The 14,370-nt window shown below is 46.2% G+C and overlaps 1 protein-coding gene across 1 annotated transcript; it reads right to left on the bottom strand.

Annotated features, from left to right (window-relative positions):
* Nucleotides 1-637: 637 nt before the first annotated feature.
* LOC149461828 (uncharacterized) lies at nt 638-13,712 on the bottom strand. Its single transcript, XM_089677693.1, has 5 exons — nt 13,701-13,712; nt 7,823-7,948; nt 7,613-7,691; nt 7,432-7,496; nt 638-3,133 (listed from the first exon to the last, which is right to left on the bottom strand). The coding sequence occupies exons 1-5, from the start codon at nt 13,710-13,712 to the stop codon at nt 1,964-1,966; spliced, it is 1,452 nt and encodes a 483-aa protein (XP_089533819.1). The 3' UTR covers nt 638-1,963.
* Between the last annotated feature and the right edge of the window lie 658 nt (nt 13,713-14,370).

Here is a 14,370-nt window from a genome sequence, read left to right as displayed (position 1 = left end):
CATCCTCTGGAACTCTCCACCCCAATCCATCAGACTGTCGCCTACCCTCCTCACCTTCAGGCGCACCCTGAAAACCCTCCTCTTCAGGGAAGCCTACCCCAACCTCACCTAACACCCGACCTCACCTAACATCCGACCTCACCTAACAACTAACCTCCTCCACTCCATCCCCCACAGCCATCTCCTCCTGTACCACCTTCCCCTCCCTCCTAGATTGTAAGCTCCAAGGATCAGTGTCCTCGAACCCCTCGTGTATTGTATTGTTTCTGTCTTGTCTCATGTTCTGTCCCCCCCGCTACTGTACAGCGCTGAGCATACCCTTTGGTGCTATATAAATACTGTATAATAATAATAATCCTAACAGGAATTCTGTCATTTTTCAGGATGTCAGTAAAAACATGTCCTCCGTCAGTAAATGTTCATGTTGTGTCAGTAATAAAAGTCACGGAGGGTTGGGAACCCTGCAAGGGGGGCAGAGATATGTGACTGCCTAGTCCAGCCTTTCTCAGCCAGGGTTCCTCCAAAGGGTTCTAGGGCTTCCTTGTCACTTCATTGGGCTGTATATGGAAGTGTCACCGACCAGCCGTTTCTGGATACACAGCTTTGTCATCATTGCACACACACACCATTTTGTTTTTCATTCAATACATTTTTATTAGAATTTCACTTTCAACAAGATTGCAGAAAAAAAAAACCTCAGGAAACAGTAAAGGAAGGAATCCGATTGGTCAGGAAAATCCCTTGTCTGGAATGTGGGGGCGGAGTCATTATTATTGGTGTACAATACAATACACAACGTGTTCCATTATTATAACAAAGTATTGTAGAAAAGATCCCAACATAGAAAATGGGGGAAAGGAGGAAATAAAGGCGGATATGAAGGGGAATCTGTGTACGGGGAACACCTTAACAATCACCACCATTTTATTCTCCAGGGCCTCTGATGTCACAGAATAGATGTTTGGGGGTTTATCTCATCTTCAGGACCAAAATCTGCATTTTCCCATGTGTGCAAAATCATGCAGAAACAGCTCTGGCAGTGAGAGGGTTAATGTGGGCTAGATGGGATCCCTCTGCTGGGGTGACATTAGAGCTCCCCCTAGCTGCAGCCTGGTAATAACATTGCCCTCCATCTATTGGACATAATGGGGGATTTTTCCTGAAATACGGCAATCAATAACAGCAGCACAATACCACATTATGGCCACTAGATGGAGCCAAAGGAATCAGAGTGTGAAATAAAGTATGCCCAATATTCGTCATGGCCGGGCGAATGTCACTCACATTCCTTCTAACTTTTTTTTTTTTTTTACTAAACCTCTAAGTGTTTGTGAAAGCTTCCACCATAAATATACTCAGCCAATGAAAGGCGATGACTCCATATTTATTACAGGTACTTCTATAGCACTGTCCATTTATACATAAATTGTTCATTCCCATCAGTCCCCGCCCCCGAGGAGCGTACAATCTAAGGTCCCTAACTCACATTCATCTATACACATACTAGGGGACAATATAGACAGGAGCCAATAAACCTATCAGCATGTCTTTGGCATGTGGGAAGAAACCAGTGTACCTGGAGGAGACCCACGCAGGCACAGGGAGAACATGCAAACTCCAGGCAGGTGGTGCCATGGTTGGGATTCAAACCAATGACCCGAGTACTGCCAGGCAGAAGGGCTAACCACTGAGCTGCTATCAATAGCCAACCCGCTGCCACACTTCATCCGTGTCTTTGGGGGCCTCTCATCTCCTTATGGACTGTTTCTTCCATGAAGAAGATCATCCATGGAGTATATCTGAGGTGTATATCAGGGTGTGTTTCTTCCTCACATGAGAGCTGGGATGTCCAGCAACATTCATCTAGAAGACATTTCCCGCACTCAAGGCACTAATACACCTCCAGGGTTGTTTAGGACCCCTGATGTAAAGGAAGACAGGACTTCAGTGAGGAACATTTCCCTCACTCAGGACAGGAAAGTGGCTTCTCCCCCGTGTGAGATCTCTGATGTTTGGAAAGATTGGACTTCTGCGAAAAACATTTCCCGCACTCAGGACAGGAAAGTGGCTTCTCCCCAGTGTGAAATCTCTGATGTCTGTCAAGGTGGTACTTCTGCGAAAAGCATTTTCCGCACTCAAGACAGGAATATGGCCTCTCCCCCGTATGAGATGTCTGATGTTTGTAAAGATTGGACTTCACTGAAAAACATTTCCCACACTCAGGACAGGAATATGGCTTCTCTCCCGTGTGAGATCTCTGATGTGTGTAAAGATAGGATTTCTGTGAAAAACATTTCCCACACTCAGGACAGGAATATGGCTTCTCACCTGTGTGAGATCTCTGATGAATACAAAGACTGGACTTATCAGAAAAACATTTCCCGCACTCAGAACAGGAAAGTGGCTTCTCCCCTGTGTGAGATCTCTGATGCCTGTACACATGGAACCTCATTGAAAAACATTTCCCGCACTCAGGACAGGCATATGGCTTCTCCCCTGTGTGAAATCTCTGATGTCTGTAAAGACTGTACTTGTTTGAAAAACATTTCCCACACTCTGCACAGAAATATGGCTTTTCTGTGTGAGATCTCTGATGTCTGTAAAGATCAGACTTCTCTGAGAAACATTTTCTACACTTAGGACAGATATAAGATCTTTTCACTGTGTGAGATCTTTGATGCTTAACAAGATCTGATTTTGCTACAAAACATTTCCCACACTCAGAACAAGAAAATGTCTTCTCCCCCTTGTGAGATCTCTGATGTCTGGAAAGATTGTACTTCTGTGAAAAACATTTCCCGCACTCAGGACAGGAATGTGGCTTCTCTCCTGTGTGAGATATTTTATGCTCATTAAGACGACATTTAAAACGGAAACATTTCCCGCACTCAGGACAGGAATACGGCTTTTCCCCCGTGTGAGATCTTTTATGCACCTTAAGCTTGTATTCAGAGTGGAAACCTTTCCCGCACTCAGTACAGGAGAAGCTCTGAGAAGCTGTTGGAAGGCCGGCCCGGTCCCGCACAGTCTGAGGTTCCTCAGGATACGAGGAATCCGATGGTCCATCTACACTGGGTGGTGCCGGATGGACATTGGAGGGAGCCGGGTTTTCTCCTGGACTATACTGTGTGATGTCCTCATCTTCTACTTTGCAGTATGGAGACAAAGTGAGACAATCCTCGGAGGTTTTCCTCATCTCCCGGCCAGGGACTAAAATACAAAGACAAAGAGGATTACTAGACAGGAGCTGATTGGTTCCCCCAAACCAGGACTCCGCCCACATCAGGCAGCTTGGTCTGTGAGGATCTTACAATTCCACCCTCAAGGGAACTAGGAAATGGCTCCTCTGATCTCCTACCAGGTCATTTCTTTATTCATGGACCTTAGTCAGAGAGTGAGGAAACAACCAGAACTGTCTTTTATAGGAGGGACAGTGATGAGGGGATTATAGGACGAGGGTCCCCACCCCCTCTATCACTCATCGCCATCTTCCCAACACAAGAAGTACTGCACTTCCTTATTTAGTCCATGATTTAGTCATGAAGAACAGCGGGGCTGAGCCCCACCAGAGGTCAGAGAGTGAGGATGGGAGGAGAACAAACAAGATGAAGACTGGACTGATCCTGAAGACCACCATCATTGGGGTATTGACTCCTCCCTCATTATCACTTTCTGTTTAAGGGTCCAAAGTTGGAGGATGTTATCACATTATTATCACCATGTAAAAGTCTGTGCTCCAATCACATCATCCGATATAAAATGTCCAGCTGGGAGGAAATGGGTGGAAAATAATTAAACCCCTCCCCCAGCACAGCAGACCCCCTTCCATTTATGTGCAGACCATCTCTAGCATATACAGTGAAGGAAATGTGTATTTGCTCCCCTGCTGATGCTGAATGTTCGCCCCTCACACAGAAATGATCGGTCTAACAATGGAATGTTCGCCCCTCACACAGAAATGATCGGTCTAACAATGGAATGTTCACTGTAACACTAAGAGACAGAATACAACAACAAATTCAGCAGAAATGCGTCTAACAAATGATGACGGATCTGCATGTTCATGAGGGAAAGAAGGATTTGATCCCCTTCACAAAACATGACTTAGTACTTGGTGGCCAATCCCTTGTTGGCAATCACAGAGGTCAGACGTTTCCTGGAGTTGGCCCCCAGGTTTGCACACATCTCAGGAGGGATTTTGGCCCACTCCTCTTGGCAGATCCTCTCCAAGTCATTAAGGTTTGGTGGCTGACATTGGGCAACTCGAACTTTCAGCTCCCTCCACAGATTTTCAATCGGATGAAGGTGTGGAGACTGGCTAGGCCACTCCAGGACCTTAATGTGCTTCTTCTTGAGCCGCTCCTTTGTTGCCTTGGCCGTGTGTTTTGGGTCATTGTCATGCTGGAACACCCATCCACCACCCATTCTCAATGCCCTGGCTGAGGGAAGAAGGTTCTCACCCAAGATTTGATGGTACATTGCCCCGTCCATCGTCCCTTTGATGCGGTGCAGTTGTCTTGTCCCCTTAGCAGATAAACACCCCCAAAGCAGAATGTTTCCACCACCATGTTTCACAGTTGGGATGGTGTTCTTGGGGTCATAGGCAGCATTCCTCCTCCTCCAAACATGGTGAGTTGAGTTGATGCCAAGGAGCTGGATTTTGGTCTCCTCTGACCACAACACTTCCCACCAGTCCTCCTCTGCATCATTCAGATGTTCAGTGGCAAACTTCAGACGGGCCTGGACATGTGCTTTCTTGAGCAGAGGGACCTTGCGGGCACTGCAGGATTTCAGTCCTTGTCGGCATAGTGTGTTACCAATTGTTTTCTTGGTGACTGTGGTCCCAGATCATTGACAAGATCCTCACGTGTAGTTCTGGGATGATTCCTCACTGTTCTCATGATCATTGACACTCCATGAGGTGAGATCTTGCATGGTGCACCAGACCTAGGGAGACTGACACTTGTTTTGTGTTTCTTCCATTTGTGAATGATTGCACCAACTGTTGTCACCTTCTCACCAAGCTGCTTGGCCATAGTTTGGTAGCCCAGTCCAGCCTTGTGTAGGTCTACCATCTTGTCCCTGACATCCTTGGACAACTCTTTGGTCTTTGCCATGGTGGAGAGTTTGGAATCTGATGGTTTGATGGTTCCTGTGGACAGGTGTCTTTATACAGGTAACACAATGAGATTAGCAGCACTCCCTTTAAGAGACTGCTTCTAATCTCAGCTTATTACCTGTATGAAAGACGCCTGGTAGCCAGAAATCCTGCTGAATGATAGGGGATCAAATCCTTCTTTCCCTCATGAACATGCAGATCCGTCATCATTTGTTAGACGCATTTCTGCTGAATTTGTTGTTGTATTCTGTCTCTCAGTGTTACATCGAACATTCCATTGTTAGACCGATCATTTCTGTGTGAGGGGCGAACATTCCATTGTTAGACCGATCATTTCTGTGTGAGGGGCGAACATTCCATTGTTAGACCGATCATTTCTGTGTGAGGGGCGAACATTCACCATCAGCCGGGGAGCAAATACGCATTTCCTTCACTGTATGTAATGTACAACTTATCATAAAGGATACAAAAGTTAGGACTAAACAGTATTAGTTTTCTTCTATATTCATCTGGTGATCTAGCCAGTAAATCTGTTTTATAAAACTCTGCAGCAGAATGTATCAGTTCCAGGGATCAGGCAGACCACTTACCACTGACAGGGGGCTTACAATGAGCAGCTTTTATTTATTCATGTAAAACTTTTATCCCAAAAGAAAAAAACTGTTTGATGAAACTGATTATGAGGTGTGAGCTGGAGTTTGGCTTCAATTAGTTACTGTTTTTAAATCTGCTAGTACATCTAACACTCCCCTCCCCCCAGACTGACCATGCTGCTGTCTCCACAGCGGGGGCGCTCTAATACAGAAGGTGTGTTACTGGCCAGATCACCAGGTGAAAACAGGGAAAAAAGCCAAAGAAAAGGAATGCAGCCGCCACCTCATACTATGTCCAGTGATAGCAGTGACATCTACTGGCCACAGTGAGACATCACAAGACAACCTAAACTTAGGGAGAAACCAAGTGAAGAACTATACAATCAGCCTGAGCCAAGTACAGCCCAGCCACAAACTAAACCCACATAGTACCTCTATTCAGGACAAGGGGGGCGATACTAATACATAGTGTAAGGATCACATCAAATTGGTGTTTAGTAATCAGTGATCACTTACAGTGGTTGTAACCCTCAGACATGGAATATGAACAAACATATCCCTCTACTTGTCTCACTCCAGAGCAATAAGAGCCATTTCTGTCTGCTGTCTCCTTCCTCTGCGATCAGCATGAATCACTTCTGACAAATCTTCCTGACACCAGGAGAAAAAATGTGAAAGGGGAGAAGCTCCAGCACACAGCCTGTGATTGACAGCCTCAGCTCTGTTCCTGTGTGCTGTGTGTACCTTCCCTCCAATCACCTTTAGAGCTCACCTCACTGAACTCTGCAGAATGTGACTTTATCTCTCTGTCTCTTTTTTTCTGACTTCTCAGACAAGCTGTATACATTCTGGGCTTTGAACAGTTGTAGAGAAGAGATTGCTGCAGATAAAAAGGTGCAACATATGTAGGATTTGTTTTATCTCTGTGTATCACCTGAGGCCAGTCACTGCACTGAGTATATGGAGGGATTACAACCACTTTAAATGTTTACTGTAGACAAGTTGCAGAGATCCCACACCGCTGCCTCCCATCTCCTGAGACTGCACTCAGTGACTTGGGTCTGAGACACTACAGACATATCCCTCCACCCGGCACAGCCAGCAGATAACAGAGAAGGTCCCCTGGGAGAAATGTTCTGTCAGAGATCTTACTAGACCCGGGCATGGAGCAGAAGATCAATAGCACACACCCCAGGTGTCTAGGTCTAGTAACGTCTATGATGAAAATGAACATTTTTCTGCCAGCTGAACCCCAGAACCTCCATAAATCCAGTCTAGAGACATAAATTGTGTCTGCAGCACAGAGAAGGAAGATTATCCGAGAGAAATCCAGGAATACAGGACGGGGAACACAGCTCAGGAAAGTGACCAGGGGATTACAGGCTGATATCACCCAGTCCCCGCCCTACTCTGGACCAATCAGTGAGCAGTATGGGTGGAGGAATGGATTTAGTGTTCATGACCCACCTGTGCTGATCTCTGTAGGAGTGTCCTCCTCTATAAATGTCCCCGTTATTCCATCCTCCTCCATAGACTGCTGATCATCCCTCACATACGCCTCTTCTTCTTCAACCTCAAATTCTCTCAGGTTTCCACTCTGAATATATAATAAAAATGACATCAATGGTAACAATGCAGATAATGTACAGATCCTAATGATACTATCAGTGATTGTTCCTCATCTACCTGATGATGGTGAGGGATGGTGTGACCTTCCTGTGTGGAATCCCGGGAATACAGAGGACGGGGACATCTCTCTGGTGGGTTCCCATGACTGGATCCATCTGTAGGAAACACACACACTGACTGAATCCATTGTTTCTATGTGTTTATCAGATGATGGGGGATCTAGGTGGATCCTCCGTACTGCTCTCTCCTTTACAATAAAGTCTCCTCTTACCCGGTGATGTGAGGGGCGGCTGATTGTCCATCATGACGTCCTTGTAGAGATCCTTGTGTCCTTCTAAATACTCCCACTCCTCCATGGAGAAATAGACAGTGACACCCTGACACCTTATAGGAACCTGACACACACAATGATACAGTCACCATCCAGACACATCCCTTGTCTGTTACTGGAGAATGTCCCAGAATTCCCGGCACCGCTCACCTCTCCTGTCAGCAGCTCCATCATCTTCTTGGTGACTTCTAGAATCTTCTGCATGTTGTGTCTCTCAGGGTTTAGGGAGTCACATGGAGGCACTGTGATGGTCATATGATCACCTGACTTCAATCTCTGTATTGAGGAACCAATAAGAATATCATGTTAGAATCCCAGAATCCTCCTCACCTCTCCGGTCAGGTCTGTGTGATGTCATGTGACCTCCCAGAATCCTCCTCACCTCTCCGGTCAGGTCTGTGTGTAGGAATCGTGCACACAGAGACTGAGGCGGCCCTCCGTTTTGTTAAGAATTTTCTATGTTATACCATTTCTAACTCCCAAAGCAGGCTACCCCCTCCATCTTGTAGATCTCTTTTCCCCCTCCCGTGCTGTGGGGTGACATGTGGCCTGAGTGATGAGAAGGGTCACTGAACTTCAAAAGACCTTCCAAGGGGTTGTAAAAACAGACTTACTTTTAAAAACTCACTTTACATATAAGTTGATATCTTCACGTAGGACATAACTACCTAAACATGGAGCCTATATGCGGAAGGCTTAGTTTGAGACCATTCTCCTGGTATGCGACACCCCTTAGCTGACATACAGAGAAAAGCAGAAAAGTATATCTCTTGAACCATTTAAGTGCATATTTCATGTTTCATCTCTAACCATTCTGCAGATGTGGCTGAGTATTAATATACTAGTGACCAGGCCGGCAAATGTACCTAGGAAAAGTTATGAGCCAAAATATAAGCTAGGAGAGATTCTGCTTGTAACTTAGGTCTCCACCCAACACCCCTCCCCAAAAGGAGACCATTGGTTACTACTCCAAAGAGACACCCTGCTGGGATTTGCTAGAAAAAGGCTGTTATGCTTGGAGTGTGGATGAGAAAAGAGAAGATTCTCCTGCTTTTAACATCGAGACTAGCAGTAGAGCCAAGAAATTGGCTCATGAGACTTGAAACTGCTTAACACAAGGCTTTTTGGCTAGTACTTATCTACCTAAACTTCTGTTATCTCTTTGTGGTGTTATTGCTCTCTATATATTTATATATATTGGTTACATCTTTTTTCTGTAAATCTTTTTATTGCACCCTTTTGACCTTTTAGTAATAAAACTTACTTTCTGAAAGTGTTGAACTGTTTCTAAAGCTCTTTAATGCAACTTAAGAATTCCTGCCGCTGAAGAGCGCTACTGTGTGTGTTTAACCCTCTGTATAACCTGTCTGCAGTGAAAGTGGTATACAGATGAATATTTCAACCACCCTAGTGTTATTGCTGATATTGCCAAGTTTCCTCTTTCTCTGTACAAAAAGTAGGTGGCGGCAATGTGAAGCGTTAATTGCGTAATTAACCTGACCCAGTAACTATCGTGCTCAAGATGCCAGTACATAGATTTGTGGTCCAGTTAGCTGGAAAATCAATGTGCAGGGTGCAGCTGGGCATGGCATTGTTACGCACCTGACATCGCGGTTTTAGATTGGCTAGTCCTTTGGTCACGAGTCTGGTGAGAGGGGCAGAGATTTGATATCGCAATCGTCACACTGTGTATTATTAATAGACATAAGAGTGCTGTCATGTGACCTCCCAGAATCCTCCTCACCTCTCCGGTCATGTCTGTGTTTTTTTTAATACAGATCAAAGTGATGTCATGTGACCTCCTAGAATCCTCATCTCTCCGGTCAGGTCTGTGTTTTATTAATAGAGATGAGAGTGATGTCATGTGACTTCCCAGAATCCTCCTCACCTCTCCGGTCAGGTCTGTGTTTTATTAATAGAAATGTGAGTGATGTCATGTGACCTCCCAGAATCCTCCCCACCTCTCCGGTCAGGTCTGTGTTTTATTAAAAAAGTTGAGTGATGTCATGTGACCTCCCAGAATCCTCCTCATCTCTCCGGTCAGGTCTGTTTTATTAATAGAGATGAGAGTGATGTCATGTGACCTCCCAGAATCCTCCTCACCTCTCCGATCAGGTCTGTGTTTTATTAATAGAGATGAGAATGATGTCATGTGACCTCCCAGAATCCTCACCTCTCCGGTCAGCAGGTAGATGATCTCCAGGGTGAGGTTTAGTATCTTCTCAGTCATGTGACTCCGGTCCTCCTCCATCCTCATTGGTGCCATCATGTGATCTATACAGGTCTCCTTGTAGACGGATAACTTTGGGAAATGAAAGTAAGAATGATTTGGATGGTATTGGTCACACAATAATAGGATGTGGATGTGAGGGGGGAATAGGAGGGTTGCTGGACATTGAAGAACTACTTCCCCATGGGAAGACAGTAGTCTGGACTGTTTAGCATTTGCTACATTTTGGAGGTCCCGGGACCCTCTTGGTCTGCCAGATCAGAAACCTCCTTTTCTCTGTTGGGTTTGTTTGGTCTCTGAACTGGTTTTGAAGAGTTTTAGATCTGCAGACAAGGAATGATAAATCTGATCCTTCCTATGACTTGTTTGCTCTGAGGCAGTGCTGTGAGGTCAATGTCGGCTCATTATGAGGTCCAGGAAGGGGAACTTGATGACTTTTGGCCGGAGTTGCTGGATAATCAGGACAATTGGCAGAACTCCGGCTGCAAGGCTCCAATCTGTGGCAGCCTGCTGACTGACAGGAGTGATGTCACTGTCACTCTCTGCAGTAAGAGAAGGGATTGGATGGGATAGCAGGAGGATGGTGTTGGTTGAGTATAGAGCTGTGAGGAAGGAGCCTATTCTCTTCCCTCCAATGACAGCCTAGTGTGGGTAGAAGGAGGACAGCAGGGTGGAGCTGTTTGGTTCCCAAGTATACTGTAATATCCAGGACATTGTACAGGGTGGTGGTGGGTTCCTGGGGCTCTGAATTCCTGCACCGGGCACTGCCAGAGCCTGTGTCATGGGAAGGTATTGGAGTGTCTCCTGAAGATGTTCAGCACTGACCCCTGACTACCTTTTAGTCAAAAATGCACCAAGAGTCCTCCTCTAAGAACAAGTGTCCACCAAGGGGTGAAGGATTGTCCTTCTGCATTCCATTTGGTATCTTGGAATACATTATTTGACCAGTGAGATGGTAAGAAGGTGAAGGTTGTCTTCCTTTCCTGGTAGGAGTTCTGTAAGGAGGTCTAGAAAGTAAGTACAGGTAAGAGGACAATTAGAGACCAAGAGCCCCCCTCCCTGCCTCAGAGTCCCCCTGAGCCTGATAAACTTCCCTTTCCTCAGAGCTCTGCTCCCCGCCAACCCTATCAAGGACCCAGATCCCTTCAGCTACTCTACCCCCTCAAAACCCTTGAACTCCACTGCCCCCTAAGGGCCCCCAAAGTCTCTCATCCTCAGTAATCCCTGAGAGACCCCTCAGCTCCACTACTTCCCTCAGACCCCTCAGTATTTTCCTCCCTCTGACACCAATGATGGAACATATTCTTCATGGCCGGCTGGGGAATGTTTCCTTCCCCCTGAGCAGCAATGTAAGGGGCTCTATGCTCCATACTCCTGACCCCGGCACTCCATCATTGTGTTGGCTGCATAGTGTAATGATTGCCCATTGGCTGCCTGTGTAGTGTCATCATTGCCCTTTGTAGGCCATGTATGGTCAGGATGGTCCTTGTCTTGTCTATTTATTGTCAGTGCTGTTTGTTTACAGGACCATATTACTAGAATTTATCTCCACAATGAGGAGAATGTTCCGGCCCCGGAAGTGGGGGAATGTTCTGCCCCTGAAGGGGTTCATCTGGGTTCCCACACTATATATGTGTGTATCATCATCTGCTGGAGATAAAAGACGTCACAGTGACTATGGAGGAAGAGGATGGACATGACTATGGAGGAAGAGGACGGACGTGACTATGGAGGAAGAGGACGGACGTGACTATGGAGGAAGAGGACGGACGTGACTATGGAGGAAGAGGACGGACGTGACTATGGAGGAAGAGGACGGACGTGACTATGGAGGATGAGGGCGGATGTGACTTTGGGGGAAGAGGACGGACATGACTATGGAGGAAGAGGACGGACATGACTATGGAGGAAGAGGACGGACATGACTATGGAGGAAGAGGACGGACATGACTATGGAGGAAGAGGACTGACATGACTATGGAGGAAGAGGACAGACATGATGGGGAGTTACTGGGTGTAAATATAAAATAACATCTTATTACCTCCTCTGCTGCTACTTTGACCACTGTCTCCTCGCTGCTTCTTATGGTATGGAACTTCCTGTCTTTATTGCAGATGACTTCCTGTCTTTACCTGACATCACTTCCTGTCTCTGCCTGACATCACTTCCTGTCTGTGTTCTATAATAACTTTCTTTCTGGATAGAAGTGAGATCACCACCTTGTGGAGTTCAGAGGAACTGCAGCCCCGAGAAACATTAAAATAACCGTTCCTGTGGTTTCCATGAAAGATCAAAAATAACTAAAAAATAACTGAGAAAAAATAAATCTATCTCTTATGCAACCAACTATTTATTTTCCAATATTTTTATTGAAATGTTTCAAGTTACAGAAAATGTAACAGACAAGTGTCATGTTATAAGGTATGAAATATCCCCAACAAACAGGCGGATGAATAAACAACAGACATCCCGCAGGGAAGCAGGAAATGTGTGCAATAATGACTGGAGACGTCACATAGAACATTCCCAGCATTAAGTCCACCTTGTACAGGGGAAGCAATAATAGGAGACATATGGATCACACAGAGCATTCATCATACACACCACACATAGTGCACAACACATACAACATGGAACTACACTAGCACCAGAACATGGGAAATAAAAGAGACAGCAGAAAGGAAGAAAAGAGGGTAACAGTAATGAGAGGAGAGGAGGAGGAGAAGAGAGGAGGAGAGAGGAGGGGAGGAGAGGAGAGGGGAGGGGAGGGGAGGAGAGGAGAGGAGGAGGAGGAGAGGGGAGGGGAGAGGAGAGGGAGAGGGGAGGAGGAGGAGGAGGAGAGGGGAGGAGAAGGGACAGGGGAGGGGAGAGGGGAGAGGAGAGGGAGAGGGGAGGAGGAGAGGAGAGAAGAGGGGAGGAGGAGAACAGAGGAGGGGGAGGAGGAGGAGAGGGAAGGGGAGAGGAGAGGGTAGGGGAGAGGAGAAGGGAGAGGGAAGGGGAGAGGAGAAGGGAGAGGGGAGGGGATGGGGGAGGGGATGGGAGAGGAGAGGAGAGGAGAGGGGAGAGGAGAGGAGAGGGGAGGGGAGGGGAGGGGAGAGGAGAGGGGAGGGGAAAGGAGGGGAGCGCAGGGGAGAGAGGAGAGGGGAGGGGAGGGAAGGGAAGGGGAGGGGAGGGTACAATTGCTAGTTATCAGCAGTACTTTCCTCATGCTGTGACAGTGTGAGGAAAGTGCAGCCGATAACTGGCAACTTCATTTCCTGGTGATCTGCTGTGTCATTGGACACAGCTGATCATGTGGTAAAAGGTTGCTGTGATTGGCCTTTTATCGCATCACATGATCAGCTGTGTCCGTAGGACACAGCGATCATGGAGATCACAGAGTGCACGCCTCCGGGGGTACGCGGGAGGGCGTGTTGTGGGAGGACGTCATATGACACTCCCAGAACTAGCCGGCCACAATGAAGCCATCATTTGCCTATATGCAGTTGGCAAGTGGTTAAGGGTCTTCTTTTGGTACTGTAAGTGGAAATTTATGGAAGAGGGCCGTTTCCGGGGCCCTACCAACATTAACCCCCATCACCCTGTACATAAGGTTAAACATGCGGATCCAAAATCTAGTAACTATCAGACATTATACAAAAATCTTATTTGTGCCAGTCAATGTTTAAAATCCAAAATTATAGTCCAAAGAAATTAAAGTCCAAATAAATGAATCCTCCGTGTCCAACTTCAACATCCCCATAAATCCAGATAAGATGTGTACCTCAAAAAAACGGAAAAACTAAATAGTGTATTACCTTCAATATCATCTGGTATAACTTTACCAACAATAATATATACTTAACAAAATATGCACAAAATAAAAACAAGATTCAAATCGTGAGCAACACGTGAATCATGAAATCACTCCGTGTACACTATAAATATATATAAATGTGAACAATCAGTGTACACTCATAAAACAAAAAAATGAATAAAGTTAAAATAAATAAATAAAATAAAGGAAATAAATAAATAAAATGATATAAATTGTGAAAAATTCTAAATAGCTGAAATGCATACAATTACCCTCATTAGAGTAATAGCAAGCCTTTAAAGAGTACACCCTGGACTGTCACTGCAGTGTTGTAGTCGCTCCCTGGACTGTCACTCCAGTGTTGTAGTCGCTCCCCGGACTGTCACTCCAGTGTTGTAGTCGCTCCCTGGACTCTCACTCCAGCGTTGTAGTCGCTCCCCGGACTGTCACTCCAGCGTTGTAGTCGCTCCCCGGACTGTCACTCCAGTGTTGTAGTCGCTCCCCGGACTGTCACTCCAGTGTTATAGTCGCTCCCCGGACTGTCACTCCAGTGTTGTAGTCGCTCCCCGGACTGTCACTCCAGTGTTGTAGTCGCTCCCCGGACTGTCACTCCAGTGTTGTCACTCCCTGGACTGTCACTCCAGTGTTGTAGTCCCTCCCCGGACTGTCAC

Source organism: Staurois parvus, unplaced genomic scaffold (assembly GCF_062004578.1).
Source record: "Staurois parvus isolate SC_StPar_1 unplaced genomic scaffold, SC_StPar_1.0 ptg000191l, whole genome shotgun sequence".
NCBI lineage: Eukaryota > Metazoa > Chordata > Amphibia > Anura > Ranidae > Staurois > Staurois parvus.
The sequence above is the reverse complement of the archived record's forward strand: the minus strand, read 5'-3'. Positions and strand labels throughout refer to the sequence as shown.

Bases quoted from the DNA above. Each gene is read 5' to 3' on its own strand.
- LOC149461828 (XM_089677693.1), bottom strand. The intron at 7,692-7,822 runs GTGAGCGGTGCC...TTCTCCATGGAG, and splicing joins TGGAGCTGCTGACAGGAGAG to GAGTGGGAGTATTTAGAAGG. The intron at 7,497-7,612 runs GTAAGAGGAGAC...TGTTTCCTACAG, and splicing joins GCCGCCCCTCACATCACCGG to ATGGATCCAGTCATGGGAAC.